This window comes from Borostomias antarcticus, assembly GCF_949987555.1.
Source record: "Borostomias antarcticus genome assembly, chromosome: 14".
Taxonomy (NCBI): Eukaryota; Metazoa; Chordata; class Actinopteri; order Stomiiformes; family Stomiidae; genus Borostomias; species Borostomias antarcticus.
Window position 1 is genome coordinate 7,873,159 of NC_140247.1, and position 15,466 is coordinate 7,888,624.

General features: G+C 44.4%; 1 protein-coding gene across 1 annotated transcript; it reads right to left on the reverse strand.

Moving 5' to 3' along the window:
* Positions 1-8,638: 8,638 nt before the first annotated feature.
* Positions 8,639-10,603, reverse strand: galr2b (galanin receptor 2b; the record flags this gene model as incomplete). Its single annotated transcript, XM_084449082.1, has 2 exons — positions 8,639-9,401; positions 10,230-10,603. The coding sequence occupies 2 exons, from the start codon at positions 10,601-10,603 to the stop codon at positions 8,639-8,641; spliced, it is 1,137 nt and encodes a 378-aa protein (XP_084305208.1).
* Between the last annotated feature and the right edge of the window lie 4,863 nt (positions 10,604-15,466).

Consider the following 15,466-nt stretch of genomic DNA (forward strand, 5'->3'; position numbering starts at 1 on the left):
TCGGAGCGGACAGGCCACCGGTTTCCTGCTGAGAACCATGGCCTCAGATTTAGAAGTGCTTATTCTCATCCCAGCCGCTTCACACTCAGTTGCGAACCTATCCAGAGAGTGCTGGAGGTCGCAGGCAGCTGATGCCATCAGGACCACATCATCTGCAAAAAGCAGTGACGTGATCCCCAGCTCACCGAACTGCAAACCCACCTCCCCCCGGCTACGCCTCGATATCCTGTCCATGAAAATCACAAACAGGATTGGTGACAAAGCGCAGCCCTGGCGGAGGCCAACACCCACCGGAAAGGAAGACGACTTACTGCCGAGGACCCGGACACAGCTCTCGCTCTGGGTGTACAGGGATTGGATGGCCCTAAGTAGGGACCCCCTCACCCCATACTCCCGCATAACCCTCCACAGGACCTCTCGAGGGACCCGGTCGTAAGCCTTCTCCAAGTCCACAAAACACATGTAGACAGGTTGGGCAAACTCCCAAGCCCCCTCCAAGATCCTTGCGAGAGTGAAGAGCTGGTCGGTAGTTCCACGACCAGGACAAAATCCGCATTGTTCCTCTTCGATCTGAGGTTCGACTATCGGCCGGACCCTCCTTTCCAGCACCTTGGAGTAAACTTTCCCTGGGAGGCTGAGTAATGTGATGCCTCTATAATTCGCACACACCCTCTGGTCCCCTTTTTTGAATATGGGGACCACCACCCCAGTCTGCCACTCCTTCGGCACTGACCCAGACTTCCACGCAATGTTACAGAGGCGTGTCAACCAAGACAGCCCCTCTACACCCAGCGCCTTCAGCATTTCTGGACGGATCTCATCAGTCCCTGGGGCTCTGCCACTGTGTGGAGTTGTTTTGACTACCTCAGTGACCTCCTCCAAGGACATTGACGACCCCCCATCATCTTCCGGCTCTGCCTCGTTCGTAGAGGGTGGATTAGTTGGGTTCAGGAGTTCCTCAAAGTGCTCCTTCCAACGCTCAACAACCTCCTCCGTTGAGGTCAGCAGTGTCCCCTCCTTGCTGTATACAGCTTGGATGGTCCCCCGCTTTCCCTTCCTGAGGTGTCTGATGGTCTTCCAGAAACACTTTGGTGCAGACCGAAGTCCTTCTCCATGGTTTCTCCGAACTCCTCCCACACCCGCTGCTTTGCCTTGGTCACGGCCGAAGCCGCAGCCCTCCGGGCCTGTCGATACCCTGCAACTGTTTCTGGGGTCTCCCGGGCTAACATATCCCGGAAGGCCTCCTTCTTCAGTCGGACGGCTTCCCTGACCACCGCTGTCCACCACGGTGTCCGAGGGTTACCGCCCCTTGAGGTACCTATGGCCCTCAGGCCACAGCTCCCAGCCGCAGCTTCAGCAATGGAGGCTTTGAACACCGACCACTCATGCTCGATGTCCCCAACCTCCACAGGGATGCCTGAGAAGCTCCGCCGGAGGTGGCAATTGAAATCTCTCCGGACAGGCTCTTCCTCCAGACGTTCCCAGTTCACCCTCACTACACGCTTGGGTTTTCCAGGTCTGTCCAGAAGTTTCCCCCGCCATCGAAACCAGCTCACCACCAGATGGTGATCAGTGGACAGCTCTGCCCCTCTCTTTACCCGAGTGTCCAAAACGCATTGCCTCAGATCAGATGATACGATAACGAAATCGATCATCGACCTAAGGTGTTCTGATGCCAGGTGTACTTGTGGGCATCCTTGTGTTCGAACATGGTGTTTGTTATGGACAAACCGTGACTAGCACAGAAGTCCAACAACAAAACACCACTCGGGTTCAGATCGTGGTGGCCATGTCTCCCAATCACGCCCCTCCAAGTTTCTCCATCATTGCCTACGTGTGCATTGAAGTCCCCCAGTAGGACACGAGTCCCCTGCAGGAGCCCCCAAAAGGACTCCACTCAGGGTCTGCAGGAAGGCTGAGTACTCTGAACTGCTGTTCGGTGCATAAGCACAAACCACAGTCAGAGTCCCCCCCCCCCCACAGTCCTAAGGCGCAGGGAGGCAACCCTCTCGTCCACTGGGGTGAACTCCAGCACAGAGGCGCTCAGCTGGGGGCTAGCTAGTATAGCCACACCTGCCTTACGCCTCATACCGTGAGCAACTCCGGAGAAGAACAGGGTCCAACCCCTATCCAGGAGTTTGGTTCCGGTGCCGGTGCTGTGTGTGGAGTTTAGCCCCACCAGGTGTAATTGGTATCGCTCCACCTCCCTCACAAGCTCCGGCTCCTTCCCCCCCAGCGAGGTCACGTTCCATGTCCCCAGAGCCAGCCTTTGCCGCCCGGGTCCGGTCCATCGGTGCCCCCCGCCTTCACCGCCACCTAGTTGGCAGCGCACCCGACCCCGACAATTCCTCCCGCGGGTGGTGGGTCCACGGGACGATGGAGGAGGAGATGGTGCTTCCTTATTCGGGCTGGGCCCGGCCGGGCTCCGTGGTAAGCCCGGCCACCAGGCGCTCGCATGCGGGCCCTCCGTCTGGGCCTGGCTCCAGACGAGGGCCCCGGGCTTCCTCCGGGCCGGGTGTCTCTTCCTTTTTGGTGTAATGTCATCAGGGTTTTTTTCCTGTAACCCCAGGTAGGGGGGCTAGGGGGTACTACCACTTGCCCAAGGTGGACCCCCAGACTAGTGGAGGGAAGGAGGCGTCTTACTTCTCCATTCTAGTTTTGCAACTAGCCACTGCCGCCTTAATTTGCTCCACTTTATTTAAATGTAGCCAACAACAAAAACAACAACAATGTAGCAAGTCGGCAAATATCTTCCCGATGAGCCTCAACGCAAAACAATCTCCTATCGAGGACATGGGCGGTTTCAGGCCCTCTCACCAGGGAATTTGGCTGGCTACTATAGAGGATTCTGTCGTAACTTTGCTACAGTTGCAGCTCCTCTCACTGGGTTGCTCAGTCCATCTGTGTTCTATCGGTGGTCTGCTGAGTGTCAAGCTGCATTCGAGTCATTTAAAGCGTTACTGTGTAGCTCTCCTGTTCTATCTGCCCCAGATTTCAACAAAGCATTTAAGCTGGAGGTGGATGCGAGTGCTGTAGGTGCTGGCACTGTACTCATACAGGAAGACGCAGATGGAGTTGATCATCCCGTCTGCTATTTCTCACGTAAGTTCACCAGAGCCCAATCCAGATACTCAACCATCGAGCAGGAGACGTTAGCATTATTGTTAGCTTTACAGTACTTTGAGGTGTACCTTGGGTCCAGCCCATATCAGATTGAAGTTTTCACAGACCATAACCCGTTGGTATTCTTAAACCGCATGTATAACCATAACCAGCGCCTTATGCGGTGGGCGTTACTGGTTCAGGGTGTTCCATTGGTGGTGCGCCACAAAAAGGGGTCTGAGAATGTCGTGGCTGATGCCCTCTCTCGGGTCCACTGCTAAAATGAGTCCATGAGGTAATGTAGGCTCATTATTTTTGGTGCTTTGTTTTTGAAGCAGTTTTTTTGTTAGTATAGCACATATGACCGGGCATTTTGCCAGGGCCTTTGTTTTTTTTTTTTGCTATGGCCAAACAAGGTTATACAGTACTTTGAGTTCATTGAGATTTGTCTTGAAAGCATTGTCACAAACCCACGGGTTTGTTCTTTAAGGGTGGGGGTGTTACATATTGTGTCTGTCCTGTGCTTTGTTACTGTTCATGATTGTCTCCCCCAGGTGTCTGTCCATGCTGTGTGCACCCTCCCTTGTCATTCGTCCTGTCAATCATTGTCTCCTGCCATCCTCCTGGCTGCCACTGCTACCACCTGGCTGCCATCAGCAATCAAGTCCCCAATCATCTCCTGCCCAATCAGCAGGCGGCCTTCCCCCTATATATGTGTGTCTGTGTTCCCTGTTTGTTAGAGGGAGACAGAGGGGTATGTTAGAGGGAGACAGAGGGGTATGTTGTATGTGATTGTGATGTCGATTGACCTTAGTTTTCTTATAGCCTACTGTTTGTGTACTTCTGTTTGACAACCTACCTACCTTAGTTCTAGTTGTGTTTGGGTTAACTGTGATCTTGTTATCTCCCCTTGTGTTCTTCCGCTCCTGGGAGAAGGGCATTAGGTAAGATACCCTGGGGTATACATTTTCACCACGTAGGTAACCCTCTGTTAAACACACTAGGTAAGAGTGAGCGGCTGCCACGTCTTTTTGTAGCAGGTAGGTAAGGTTCCGGTTTAGGCTTAGATAGATAGCTAGTTAGGGCCTCTAGTTCTGTTTTCAGTTAGATATTGTTAGGGTCTATAGGGTAGAGGTGTAGGGAAGGTAGGGCTGTGTTTCTTAGTGGCACCGTTCACAGTCCTTCTCCCTAGGTCCCTTATCTCCTGCCCTCTGTTAATTCATTTATTTCCCCCTTTGTGGTTTTGTCGTCTTGTGGTGTTTCTGTTCATTGTCATTGGTTGTGGGCGGTAATAAATCATTTTTTAGTGACGAACGTTATCTTTGGTTTTCCCTGCCTGGTTCCATACAGCACTCCATCACCTAGTACTGTCTTGTTACATCGGCCCGGTGGGTCTAGACACAGGCTGTTGCGTTCCCCTCTCGCCCCTAGTTATTACACCTTTATTATTACATCTGAGTAGGGGACGTAACAATTGGTGAAAGAAATAAAGATGGAGGGATGAAAGAAGGATGGATGAAAGGGAAAGAAAGGAAGGATGGAAGGAAAGAAGGAAAGGAAGGAAGGAAAGATGGAAAGAAGGAAGGAATGAATGAATATGAATGCTACCACAGTAGTCATTAAAGGGTGCCTGTACAGAGAGCCTGCACGTGTCCCCAAATTCAAATCCCAACTGACACTGTGAGCATCCTCTCATTCACTCTAATGGAAAGGCATGTTGGCTTCAGACAGCTCTCTCAAAAAGTATCACAGCCTAGATATTGACACCGTAGGAATCCTGAGAAAATGCTGAACATTTTAGGCTATGATATGTCCGAAAGAAAGATGGATGGATGGATGGATGGATGAAAGAATGGATGGATGGATGAAAGAGAGAAAGAAAGAAGGATGGATGGATTGGTGAAAGAAAGAAAAAAAGAAGGATGGAGGGAGGGAGGGAGGGATGGATGAAAGAAAGAAAGAAAGAAGGATGGATGGATGAAAGAAAGAAAGGATGGATGGATGGATGAAAAAAAGAAAGAAAGAAAGAAAGAAGGAAGAATGGAAGGAAGGAAGTAAAGAAGGAAGGATGGATGGAAGGAAGGAAGGAAGGAAGGAAAGAAAGAAAGAAAGAAAGAAAGAAAGAAAGGAAGGAAGGAAGGAAAGAAGGATGGAAGGAAGGAAGGATGGATGGAAGGAAAGAAGGAAGGAAGGATGGAAGGAAGTAATGAAGGAAGGAAGGAAGGAAGGAAAGAAAGAAAGAAAGAAAGGATGGAAGGAAAGAAGGAAAGAAGGAAGGAAGGAAGGAAAGATGGATGGATGGAAGGAAGGAAGGAAAGAAGGAAGGAATGAATGAATGAATATGAATGCTACCACAGTAGTCATAAAAGGGTGCCTGTACAGAGAGCCTGCACGTGTCCCCAAATTCAAATCCCAACTGACACTGTGAGCATCCTCTCATTCACTCTAATGGAAAGGCATGTTGGCTTCAGACAGCTCTCTCAAAAAGTATCACAGCCTAGATATTGACACCGTAGGAATCCTGAGAAAATGCTGAACATTTTAGGCTATGATATGTCCGTGTAGCTTAAAAAATGTAGGCATGGCGACGAGTTAGAAAAAGGGTAAAAATGCAAAATTAGCAGCAAAATTAGCAGCTCAAAAGGTAGAGCGTGGGCCCATACGTTTCAATGGAGAGCGCAGTTGCCGAACAAATCGTCATACAGCGAAAACTATAAGTCACACGGCTTAGATACTTACATTGTACGAATCAGCACAGTTATGGGAATGTTTCGATATATAATATGTGTATGAGATGTTAAGACTGTAGGCATAGCGACAAGTTAGAAAAAGAGTAAAAATGCAAAATTAGCAGCTCAAAAGCTAGAGTGCATTGCCATACGTTTCAATGAGGAGCGCAGTTGCCGAACAAATCGTCATACAGCGAAAACAATAAGTCACACTGCTTAGATATTTACATTGTACGAATCAGCACAGTTGTGTGAACATTTTGATGTATAATATGTGTGTGAGCTTTCAAAACTGTAGGAGTGCCAGCAGTTTACAAAATGTGTGAATATTTTCAAAGCAACTGCTGCCACCACTCTAAAAACATAAAGTTTCTGAATATTCCAAAAGCAGTTTCAAGCAGTTTCAATGGGACAAAAAATAGTTTTAAAAGTTAAATTTCTTAAAAACTATAACAAATATCAAAAATCTGAATGGATCCGTTCAAGAGCTAAACATTATGAACATTTTAAAGTTTGAATGAAGTTTCTAGGACAAAGTATGAAGAACTAGTTAAGGTTCAAAAAAGTGGGGAGAATAATAAGAAAGAAAGAAAGAAAGAAAGAAAGAAAGAAAGAAAGAAATAGTGGGAATATCACAAGTTGGGCTAGCTTCTGCAAGCTAGCCCACCTAATTATATAAATTAATGTCCCAATGTGCGATTAGCAATATCAGTGTAAGAAAAAGAAGCAGCGACGATATAAATATCTATTGCAGAAACAGTTTCACCGTTTTACCGTAATACTACTAATGGGTACGCACCCATTCTTGTTTTGAATTTAGAAAAAAAAAGTGCGGCTCACTTGACCGTGGAAGAAAAAAGTGCGGCTCACTTGACTGCAGTGCAACCTGCTACAAACAAATACACGCCGCATACCATGAGCCCCCCATACATTTCGGTAATTTAAAAGTTGTCACCATTCACAAATAAAAGTACAATAAAGTTCTACTTACATATTGGCCAACCAATGTTGCATCAATACAAACAACGCTGCCCCATTAGCCTACGCCGTCGCGTCGGCGTGCACCCCTGGGGATCCCACTACATTAGTTTCCCACTTCCTGATAACCCTCCGCTCCCCACTCATATTCCCGTAATGTTCTTCCTAGCAGCGCACGTCACACCTGGCAGTAGCAATGTTTCACTACATGAGAAATATGAGGCAGTATGGGGGTGCCGAAGCCTGCAGGCTCATGTTTGACACAATAATTCACAACCTTGACACCAGACCCTGGGTTCCACCTCTTGGATACCTTTAATTTTTTTTTTCAATTGTTACTTTGTTACCATGTCTTATTGATGCTTTATTCCTACTGTTCAGTGTGCAGACTTAAATCAATATAATTTCAGGGATTAAAATAGTTTTATTAGAAGAGCACTTTGTTGAAATAACAAAATAAAATAAAAATAAAATCAGGGTGTAGGTACTGAAAGAAAGAAAGTCAAGAAAACAGATTGCTAGTGGGAGTGTAGGATCAATAGCGTGGGTGGACTGTATTGTATTGCACCATCAGCTGCTGAGGAGATGACCACTTATGGGAGAGTATGGCAGTCTCCAAGGTACAGACATCGATAAGACTCTGAAGTTTTGGAAGTGAGTAGAGCAGAACACGTCAAGTTTTATTTAAGGTATTCATTTAAGCTCATCACTTTTTTGCAGTGAAATGACTGCACGATCTTTGCAATGACTGCCCACTTATCTGGAGATCAGATGCATTCTTTTGTTTTTGAACATCTTACTAGTATGCACTGTACAGCAGGACATAGTATGCAATCAATATGTACTTGCTCTGCATTGTTTTAAAGTGTTTTCAAGTGTCAAATAAGTATAAGTTTAAGTTGAAAGTCACTGAAAATACAGCCGAATCATGGGATTTCAGAGCACTTCTGCATCTTACATTAGCCAACCTTTATTAATAGGAATGTGTACCATAGAATATTTATTTTTGTACAATAATTAATGTTTACATACACACAGTATATAAATTGTTCTGGGAAAAAATAATCCCATAAACCATACACATACTCATGATATATAAACACACTCAAAAGAGACATTCTATATAAGTTGAAATATATTTGAGACAGTTTTACACAAAAGCATAGCACAATTTACAAAGAACACATTGCGACAAGATTTCTGGCTATAAAGGACAGTGCAATATAAAGGAGCGCTCTTTTCCAAGATTAGCAAAATAGTTTTCCAAGAAGAAAATTACTTTTCTCAAAGCCTCTAGTTTAGAGTAGAAGGTAATAATATGAGTAGTAATAGGCAAGATAATAAGCAAATCAGTGAGGTAGCAAACAAGCTTACTGTATACTGTAAGGGCACTAAATAGGGAAAATATAGAGAAAAATTCAGTAATATTTGATTTGAATATAAAGTGTACAGAGACCATACATGATCATGCAGTATTTAAATTACAACAACTCCAATACAATTCTAAAGTGAACAAGCACACTAGTTATTCTCTATTTTTACTGCCATGAGCAAATAAACAATTAACACTTAATTCATGATTTTACAGTAAAGAGAAGCATGCAAGTACACAAATCCATACAGAGTAAAATGTAACAAAATGTCATAAGTATGTAATGGGTATGACTAACATACTGTATACTCTGAATTTTTTTTTTTTTCTAATTTGCCCTCTCCACTATCTGAGATGACACCAGATATCACAACCTTTGATGATTTTACCAGTGATATACTACCAATGTCATTTGATAAGGCATCTGCACAGAGCCTTTGACCAACTGAATCAGGATTCATGGCTGCTTCTGGAAAGGCATGGTTAGAGTCTTTGTAGCCTCTCTTGGCTCAGCAACAGGCCTGTTTGTCATTTCACAGTCATTTTGTCGTACATTCTCTTCATTCATTTGAGACACTTCTGTTGACCCTGCTTCAAACCCAGGCACAGTGTTGGCCACATGTACCACATGCACTTTATTCCTGCCATTTTTGCTGAGGATGCAGCTGAACACCTTCTTGAAGCCTTTGCGAAAGTGCTTGGACACCAAAGCATACACAATGGGGTTGAGGCAGGAATTGGCATAAGCCATGCAGTGAGAGAGGATCCTGAAGGCATATGTGGTCTGGTTGAAGGGAAAGTCTCCATACAAGTAACACAAGATGACCACATGGTAGGGCAGCCAGCATATGCAGAAGAGCACTGTAACAATGATGATCATTTTGGTGACTTTGCGCTTGGCCCTCTTAGACTCTGACATCCCGTCCAATGGGTCAACAGCCGTCCAAAGGTACTTGATGGTTCTGGTGTAGGATAGGCTCACAATGAGTACAGGGATCACATAGCCAAACACAAAGGTGCATGTGTCCAGTACCTTGCGGTTGTGCTCTTTCCAACCAGGGACGCACACGTTGTTGTTTGCAAAATCAATGAGGTCGTAGTAGCTTAGATATGGTCCTGCAAAGACCAGGGAGAGGCCCCAGATGACCACCATGGCAACCACTGCATTACAAGGTGTTCTTAGTTCTCTGGAACGCAGAGGGTAGCGAATGGCCAAATACCTACCAACCAAAAAGAAAGACTTGTCAGAATTGTTTATTTGTTGGTGCTTATTTGTCAGTAATGATTTTTTAGTCTTTGTTCTTCTTTAAAGGAGTACTAAAGGGAAAAATCATGTTTAGCCATGTTTTAAGGTTACTTATGATCATATACAATGGTTCAGATCGAAAAGTTGACAAAACTAGCACTTTTAAGAAAGTTGATAATTGCTCTACCTCCGTTTAAGTCATACAATGGATGTGGGTGGGCACTGTGAAACATCTTTCAAATATATGTTAAACTCTCGATTTCAAAGACAAATAGCTTGATGCTTCATGCAAAAATATGGTTTTCAAATCCTGGCAATTCATTGGTAGCGACTTTCACGATCAGGCGCTCCCACCCATCCTGGCCCTGCCCATCTAACCTGGGCTAGCGTCTCTCATTTGCTGCTACGACCGGTCACTCTTTCAATTTTGACCTCTCAATACGCCCTCAGAAAACCAGCTTGGAAGACAAAGTGGCACAGACTATTATGTAGTATGCAGAGCGCAGTGATTCAACTTAATTTTGAGTGTGGAGAGAGACTAAGGAGACCTTGGCTTGACTGTAGAGCTCTAAATGGTTCCGACCTTTGAAGCCACACATTCAGGAAGAGTGGCTGCCTCAGGTGGAATGCAATTAAAAAAGAATGACAAACTATTAACTGAGGCCTCTTCAGCTGTGAGGATTAATACATTATTTTTTTGTTTCTTTCTTTTTACAGTTTGAGGATTAAAAACATGTTTCTGCTTTTTAAAATTTGAGAAGACCCATGGTAACTAACAAATGAACGTGAAGCAATAACTAACCTGTCGACAGACACCGCGGCGAGCGTGAAACTGCTGGCATACATGGTGAGGTTGATGAAGAAGTGGACCACCTTGCACATGAAGGAGCCAAACACCCAGCCCTCCAGTGAGTAGATGGTGGCTTGGAAAGGCACACAGAAGATGATGAAGAAGAAGTCGGCCACGCTGAGGTTGAGGATGAACAGGTTGGTGGTGTTGTAGCCCACCTGGCCACTGCGCAGGAGCACCGCCAGCACAAGGCTGTTCCCTACGGTGCCCAGGAGGAAGATGAGGGAGAAGACCACTGACACAATCACACTGGTGGGGTTCACCTGGTAACTCTCTGATGCATTCCCTTGTCCTCCTGACTGGCTGAAGTCTTCCAGGTCAGACATCTTAGATGAACTGGATGTTCTGAAAGAAAAGGTGAAAAAGATATATAACTGGATGTAGGCTGCTATAGGATAGGCTGATGGTTTTTATACTGGGTAACATTTTATATTAAGGTCCTCTTATTAAGCATTAGTTAATAGGTACTGTAGGTCCTCATAATATGCTTATTAACATTAATATGTTGATAAGACAGTGTTAATAATAGCATTATATATATATATATGTTTATTGTTAGATTATAAGACATTTGAAACTTGATAACAGTTTATAAACTGCTTAAGAACATTAATAAAAGCCTTATTAGCTTCTCATTCACATAATTATCCAGTTCATTATTAGTGTGAATGCTTTAGAGCAGGGGTCTCAAACTCAAATTGGCTTGGGGCCACTGTTTGTATCGTCAACTCATAGGAGGGCCACTTCAATGTCAACTTCAAGTACTACTGTACTCACTATAAGAAAGTGCAATATTTCAGAAAATGTCATTTTTCATGTCCATAACTGTTTTTAAGGGTTAGTCACCCTCGCCTTTCTCATGACAAGGACACTGAATGACTTTGCACTGGTGTTGCGCAACAGCAAGTAGGTAACTGTTCCATAACCCACCTCACTCGCATCTGCAAAATGATGTAGTTGAGCAGAAGCCATGGTTCCAAAGTCCACCGGCTTGAAACATCTGCCAACTTTGAAATCCTCCAATAGGTGTAGCTCTTGTACCCATTTTGTCCACTCCAGTGCAATGGGTGCAGGTATAATGTCATCCCATCCTAAGCCTTTCCTACACAGATCTTGCAAGATTAGCTTGGCCTTCAGCACCACTGGCACCAGCACTCCAAGTGGATCGTAGATCGAACTCACCATAGATAGGATCCCTCTACGAGTCAAAGGCCGATCTTGAATTGCAATCTTGAACTTGAATGCATCGGATTGCACACACCACTGCACAGCCAGTACTCTTTCAACAGGAAGTGTGTCATAGCCCAGATCCAACTCTTTCACATCCATTGCCCTCTCCTCTTCAGGAATCACAGCCAACACGTTTCGCCTGTTGCTTACCCACTTCTTTAACTGAAAGCCTCCTCGGGCACAAACAGCTCGAAGGTCTTGATAGAGAGCTACAGCCTGAGACTCAGAGGGCACTGAAACAAGACAGTCGTCCACATAAAAACTGCATAATGGTATCCGTCACGTGCTGACTGAAGGAGTCTCTGTTATCCTCTGCACATCTTTGGAGAGCAAAGTTTGCCCAACTAGGTATTGAAGTAGCTCCAAAAAGATGGACTAGCATCCTGTACTCCTCCATGGGTTGAGAGAAATCTCCCTTGGGCCACCAGAGAAACCTTAGCAGGTCGCAATCCTCAGCCGGCACACGCACCTGATGGTACATGGCTTCAATGTCAGCTATCAAAACAACAGGTTCTTTCCTGAATCTGGTTATGACTCTGATCAATTGTGTGTTCAATGATACACCCTGAAATGACGCAGCACAGTCAAATACCACTCTAATCTTCTTCTTTTGAGGATGGTATACACCGTGGTGGGGAATATATCAAGTTTTGCCATGACTACATGCCAGATCTTTAGCAGGTACCTTTTCAGCGTAACCACAGGAAACGATGTTGTGCATGAAGGTGGCATAATCTGTGTGAAATGAGGCATCTTTCTGGAACCTGCTTTTAAGACCCAGGGCACATTGCTCTGCTATCTTGCGGTTATCAGGCATGCATATATCCCTTTTCTTTAATGGTAATCCAATGGTAGAATGACCATCCACCAGCTTAACAGTGTTTTTGACCATTTCCATGAACTGCAGGTCTTCTCTTGATGGACCCAGCTGTTCGTTGTGGCTGCACTCAGGGAAGTCAATTTGAAACTGCTGCTTCCACAGTTCATCCAATTTCATGACTGAGATATGGTTAGAAGTAATGCCAGATTGTTCACAGCCTGCTCCACCAGACAACGGTCCATTGACAGTCCATCCCAATGTGGTTTGAACAGCATACTGCCCTCCATCCTCACTTGGAATGACCTTTATTGGCTCCAGAGCTTTAGGTACATTCAAACCAATCAAAAGCTCTATGTCTCCATCAATTTCAGGTAGATGTACTCCACGCAAGTATGGCCATCTGTACAAATCCTGCTGCCGTGGTATATTACTCCTGCTCACAGGCATTTTCTTCTGTGTAAACACATCTGGTAAGTCACAGTAGAGGTCACTGTCCAGGCCAGCTACTTCCAACTCTGACACAACGTTGCATCCCACAACCTTTTCTTGGCCCATAGTACGCGAGAGAATTTTGGTTCCTCTTCCCGAGATATCCAGTCTATTCATCAGAGTTGTTGTACAGAACGTTCCTGAGCTCCCCTGGTCCAAAGACGCATAAGTCTCCACGATTTTATGGCCCTTCTTAGATTTAACCTTGACTGGTACTATGGAAAGTTTGCAGTCCTGCTCACCGGCCCCAGTGAGACCACTAGTTTGCACTGCTACCACTGCTGTTTTCTCCTCTGCCTCTTTGTCCTTTTGGTGAATATGAAGCATGCTAGGATATCTGGATCCACATACTTTACATGACAGTCACCTCCTGCAGTCCTTGCTTATGTGCCCTATGCACAAACAGCCAAAACAGACGCTGTGCTCTTTCAGGAAGGCGATCTTGTCCTTATGTGCCCTCTTTCCCAATAGAGAGCACAACTCCAATGCATGTTCACCCTTGCAACATACAGTAGGCAGGTTCTCTTGTCCAGTGAGCCTCCTTCCTTTCTCTTATGGGCCTTTCCATCCACAGACGTGACTGTAGTTGCAAAATTACTTCCTTGGTTTCGTGTGCGACGTTGATAGCTGTCTTTGCTGCAGTTTTTGCTTCACACTGTGTTTGGAGTGTCTTGTATATTACCGAATACAGGATCAGCTACAATCTTCACCTGACGCTCAATGAAATCCACAATGTCAGGGAAAGTACAGTAGCTCTACGACGACTGCTCTCTTGAATATCACAAGCCTTTGTCCTCCATTTGTCTCTGAGCTTGTACAGTAATTTATTTATTACTGTCAGCATATTTCCAGGCATGTTGAGCTCCGACATGTACCGTATTTGATCCATTGTATTACAATATCCTCTCAAAAAAAGACCATAGGCTTGGAGTGATTTGACATCCTCTGCCTTAACTATTGGCCACGATAGGACTTTATCCAAGTAAGCTGAAGCAATATTTTGCTCATTAGGGGCCAGGCAGCGTAGCTGCCGGAACCCTATTGTATTTGCCTATATTATTATTATTATTCTCCATCTTCCACTGAAGTCTGACTTCCCGTGGACAAAAAATCACCAAACTTTGCACATAGCTCCAGTACTATACCCAAAGTCCTCAACCTGCATTGTAGGTCAATAAACCTGAAGGTGGCGCTACAGCAACAGTCTAAAGTTTAAAACTTCAGCCATAGGTGGTATCATTGTAAAACCACCACGTGTATGTAGTCCCAAGTGAGACTAAACTTTCATATGCTCTGACCTTGCAGGAGTTTTGAAGTCCATCACTCAGATTTTTTCATAAACTGTAAAACCTATCAAACCTATCTCCTCCTCAATTGACACCAAATTTGATATACTGCATCTTCAGACTGTCCTTACCAAAGGATCCTCACAGATTTTTGAAATATGAAAAATTGAGTCCACAGCGCATCAAAAAGTTTTACTGTTAACAGTTCTGTATACAGTTCCTACGAATTCTTGCCAAATCAATGTCTGATCATCCTCATAAAAAGTGACAACATTGGCAACAAATCCAAGATGTAGTGTGATTTCTTTCAGAATTTTATGTCAAAAAATGTATTCCAAATTATAGTATTCTGAATTATACCCTCAAACGGTCAATGGAAAAGAACATGTCTAAATCTAACTCCTCCCACATTTTTTTTTCAATTGCAACCAAAATGCATGCACTGCATCATCAGACAGCCCACACCAAATGATCCAGACAGATTTTTGAAATATCAAAAAATGAGCACATGATGCATCAAAATGTTTTACTATTACCAATACTGTACATTTACTACAAATTCTCGCTCAATAAATGTCCTATGTTTATGAAAAATTAGGGCAAAATTGTCATGAAAGGGTAGATGTAGTGTGATTTGTTTCAGAATTTTATCTCAAAAATTGAATTTTTAAAAATATGTTTAAATCTGTCCTCCGAAACCAACACTTCATACTGAGAAAACTGCACTACCCACAATCCAACGCAAGCTCCACCAATCGGAGACGTCGCTGTTGGCAACCCTACCCAGCCCCCGCCGAGGATTACAATGAGTAAATTCATTGATTGGCCACTGACTGAGCACACAGCTGCTGAAGTTAATGTTCAATTATGAAGAAAAGCAAACAAAACCTGTAAAAATGAATAAACATATCTCATCCCACATTTTTCAATCAATTAACACCAAACTTGCTACACTGGATCTTCAAACTGTAAATCACAAACTCATTGACCAGATTGTTGAATTATCAAAATCGAGCTTACAATGCATCAAAATGTTTTACAAATGTTTTACGATGCAAAATGAACATTGGAATGTCAACTTTCTTGTTGTCTTCCTATTCTCTCGCTTATTGCTCCTAAACTTGTCGGAAATTGCCTGGCCTCGCCTCATCGCTGCGTAGCAGCTTTAATCCAAAATGTTCTTCCAACAAAGCCTTTGCCTTCGGAAATCCTCTGTCTGCAGACATGTGCTGACAGCTTCTGACTAGTTCTCAAGGTTGCCCCCTGGTGTACTGTGCCAGGAAGTACAGGCAGTCTCTCAGATCACTTGTTCTTTCTTCAATATTGTACTCAAACACTCTCATAAACGCATGATACATAAGAGG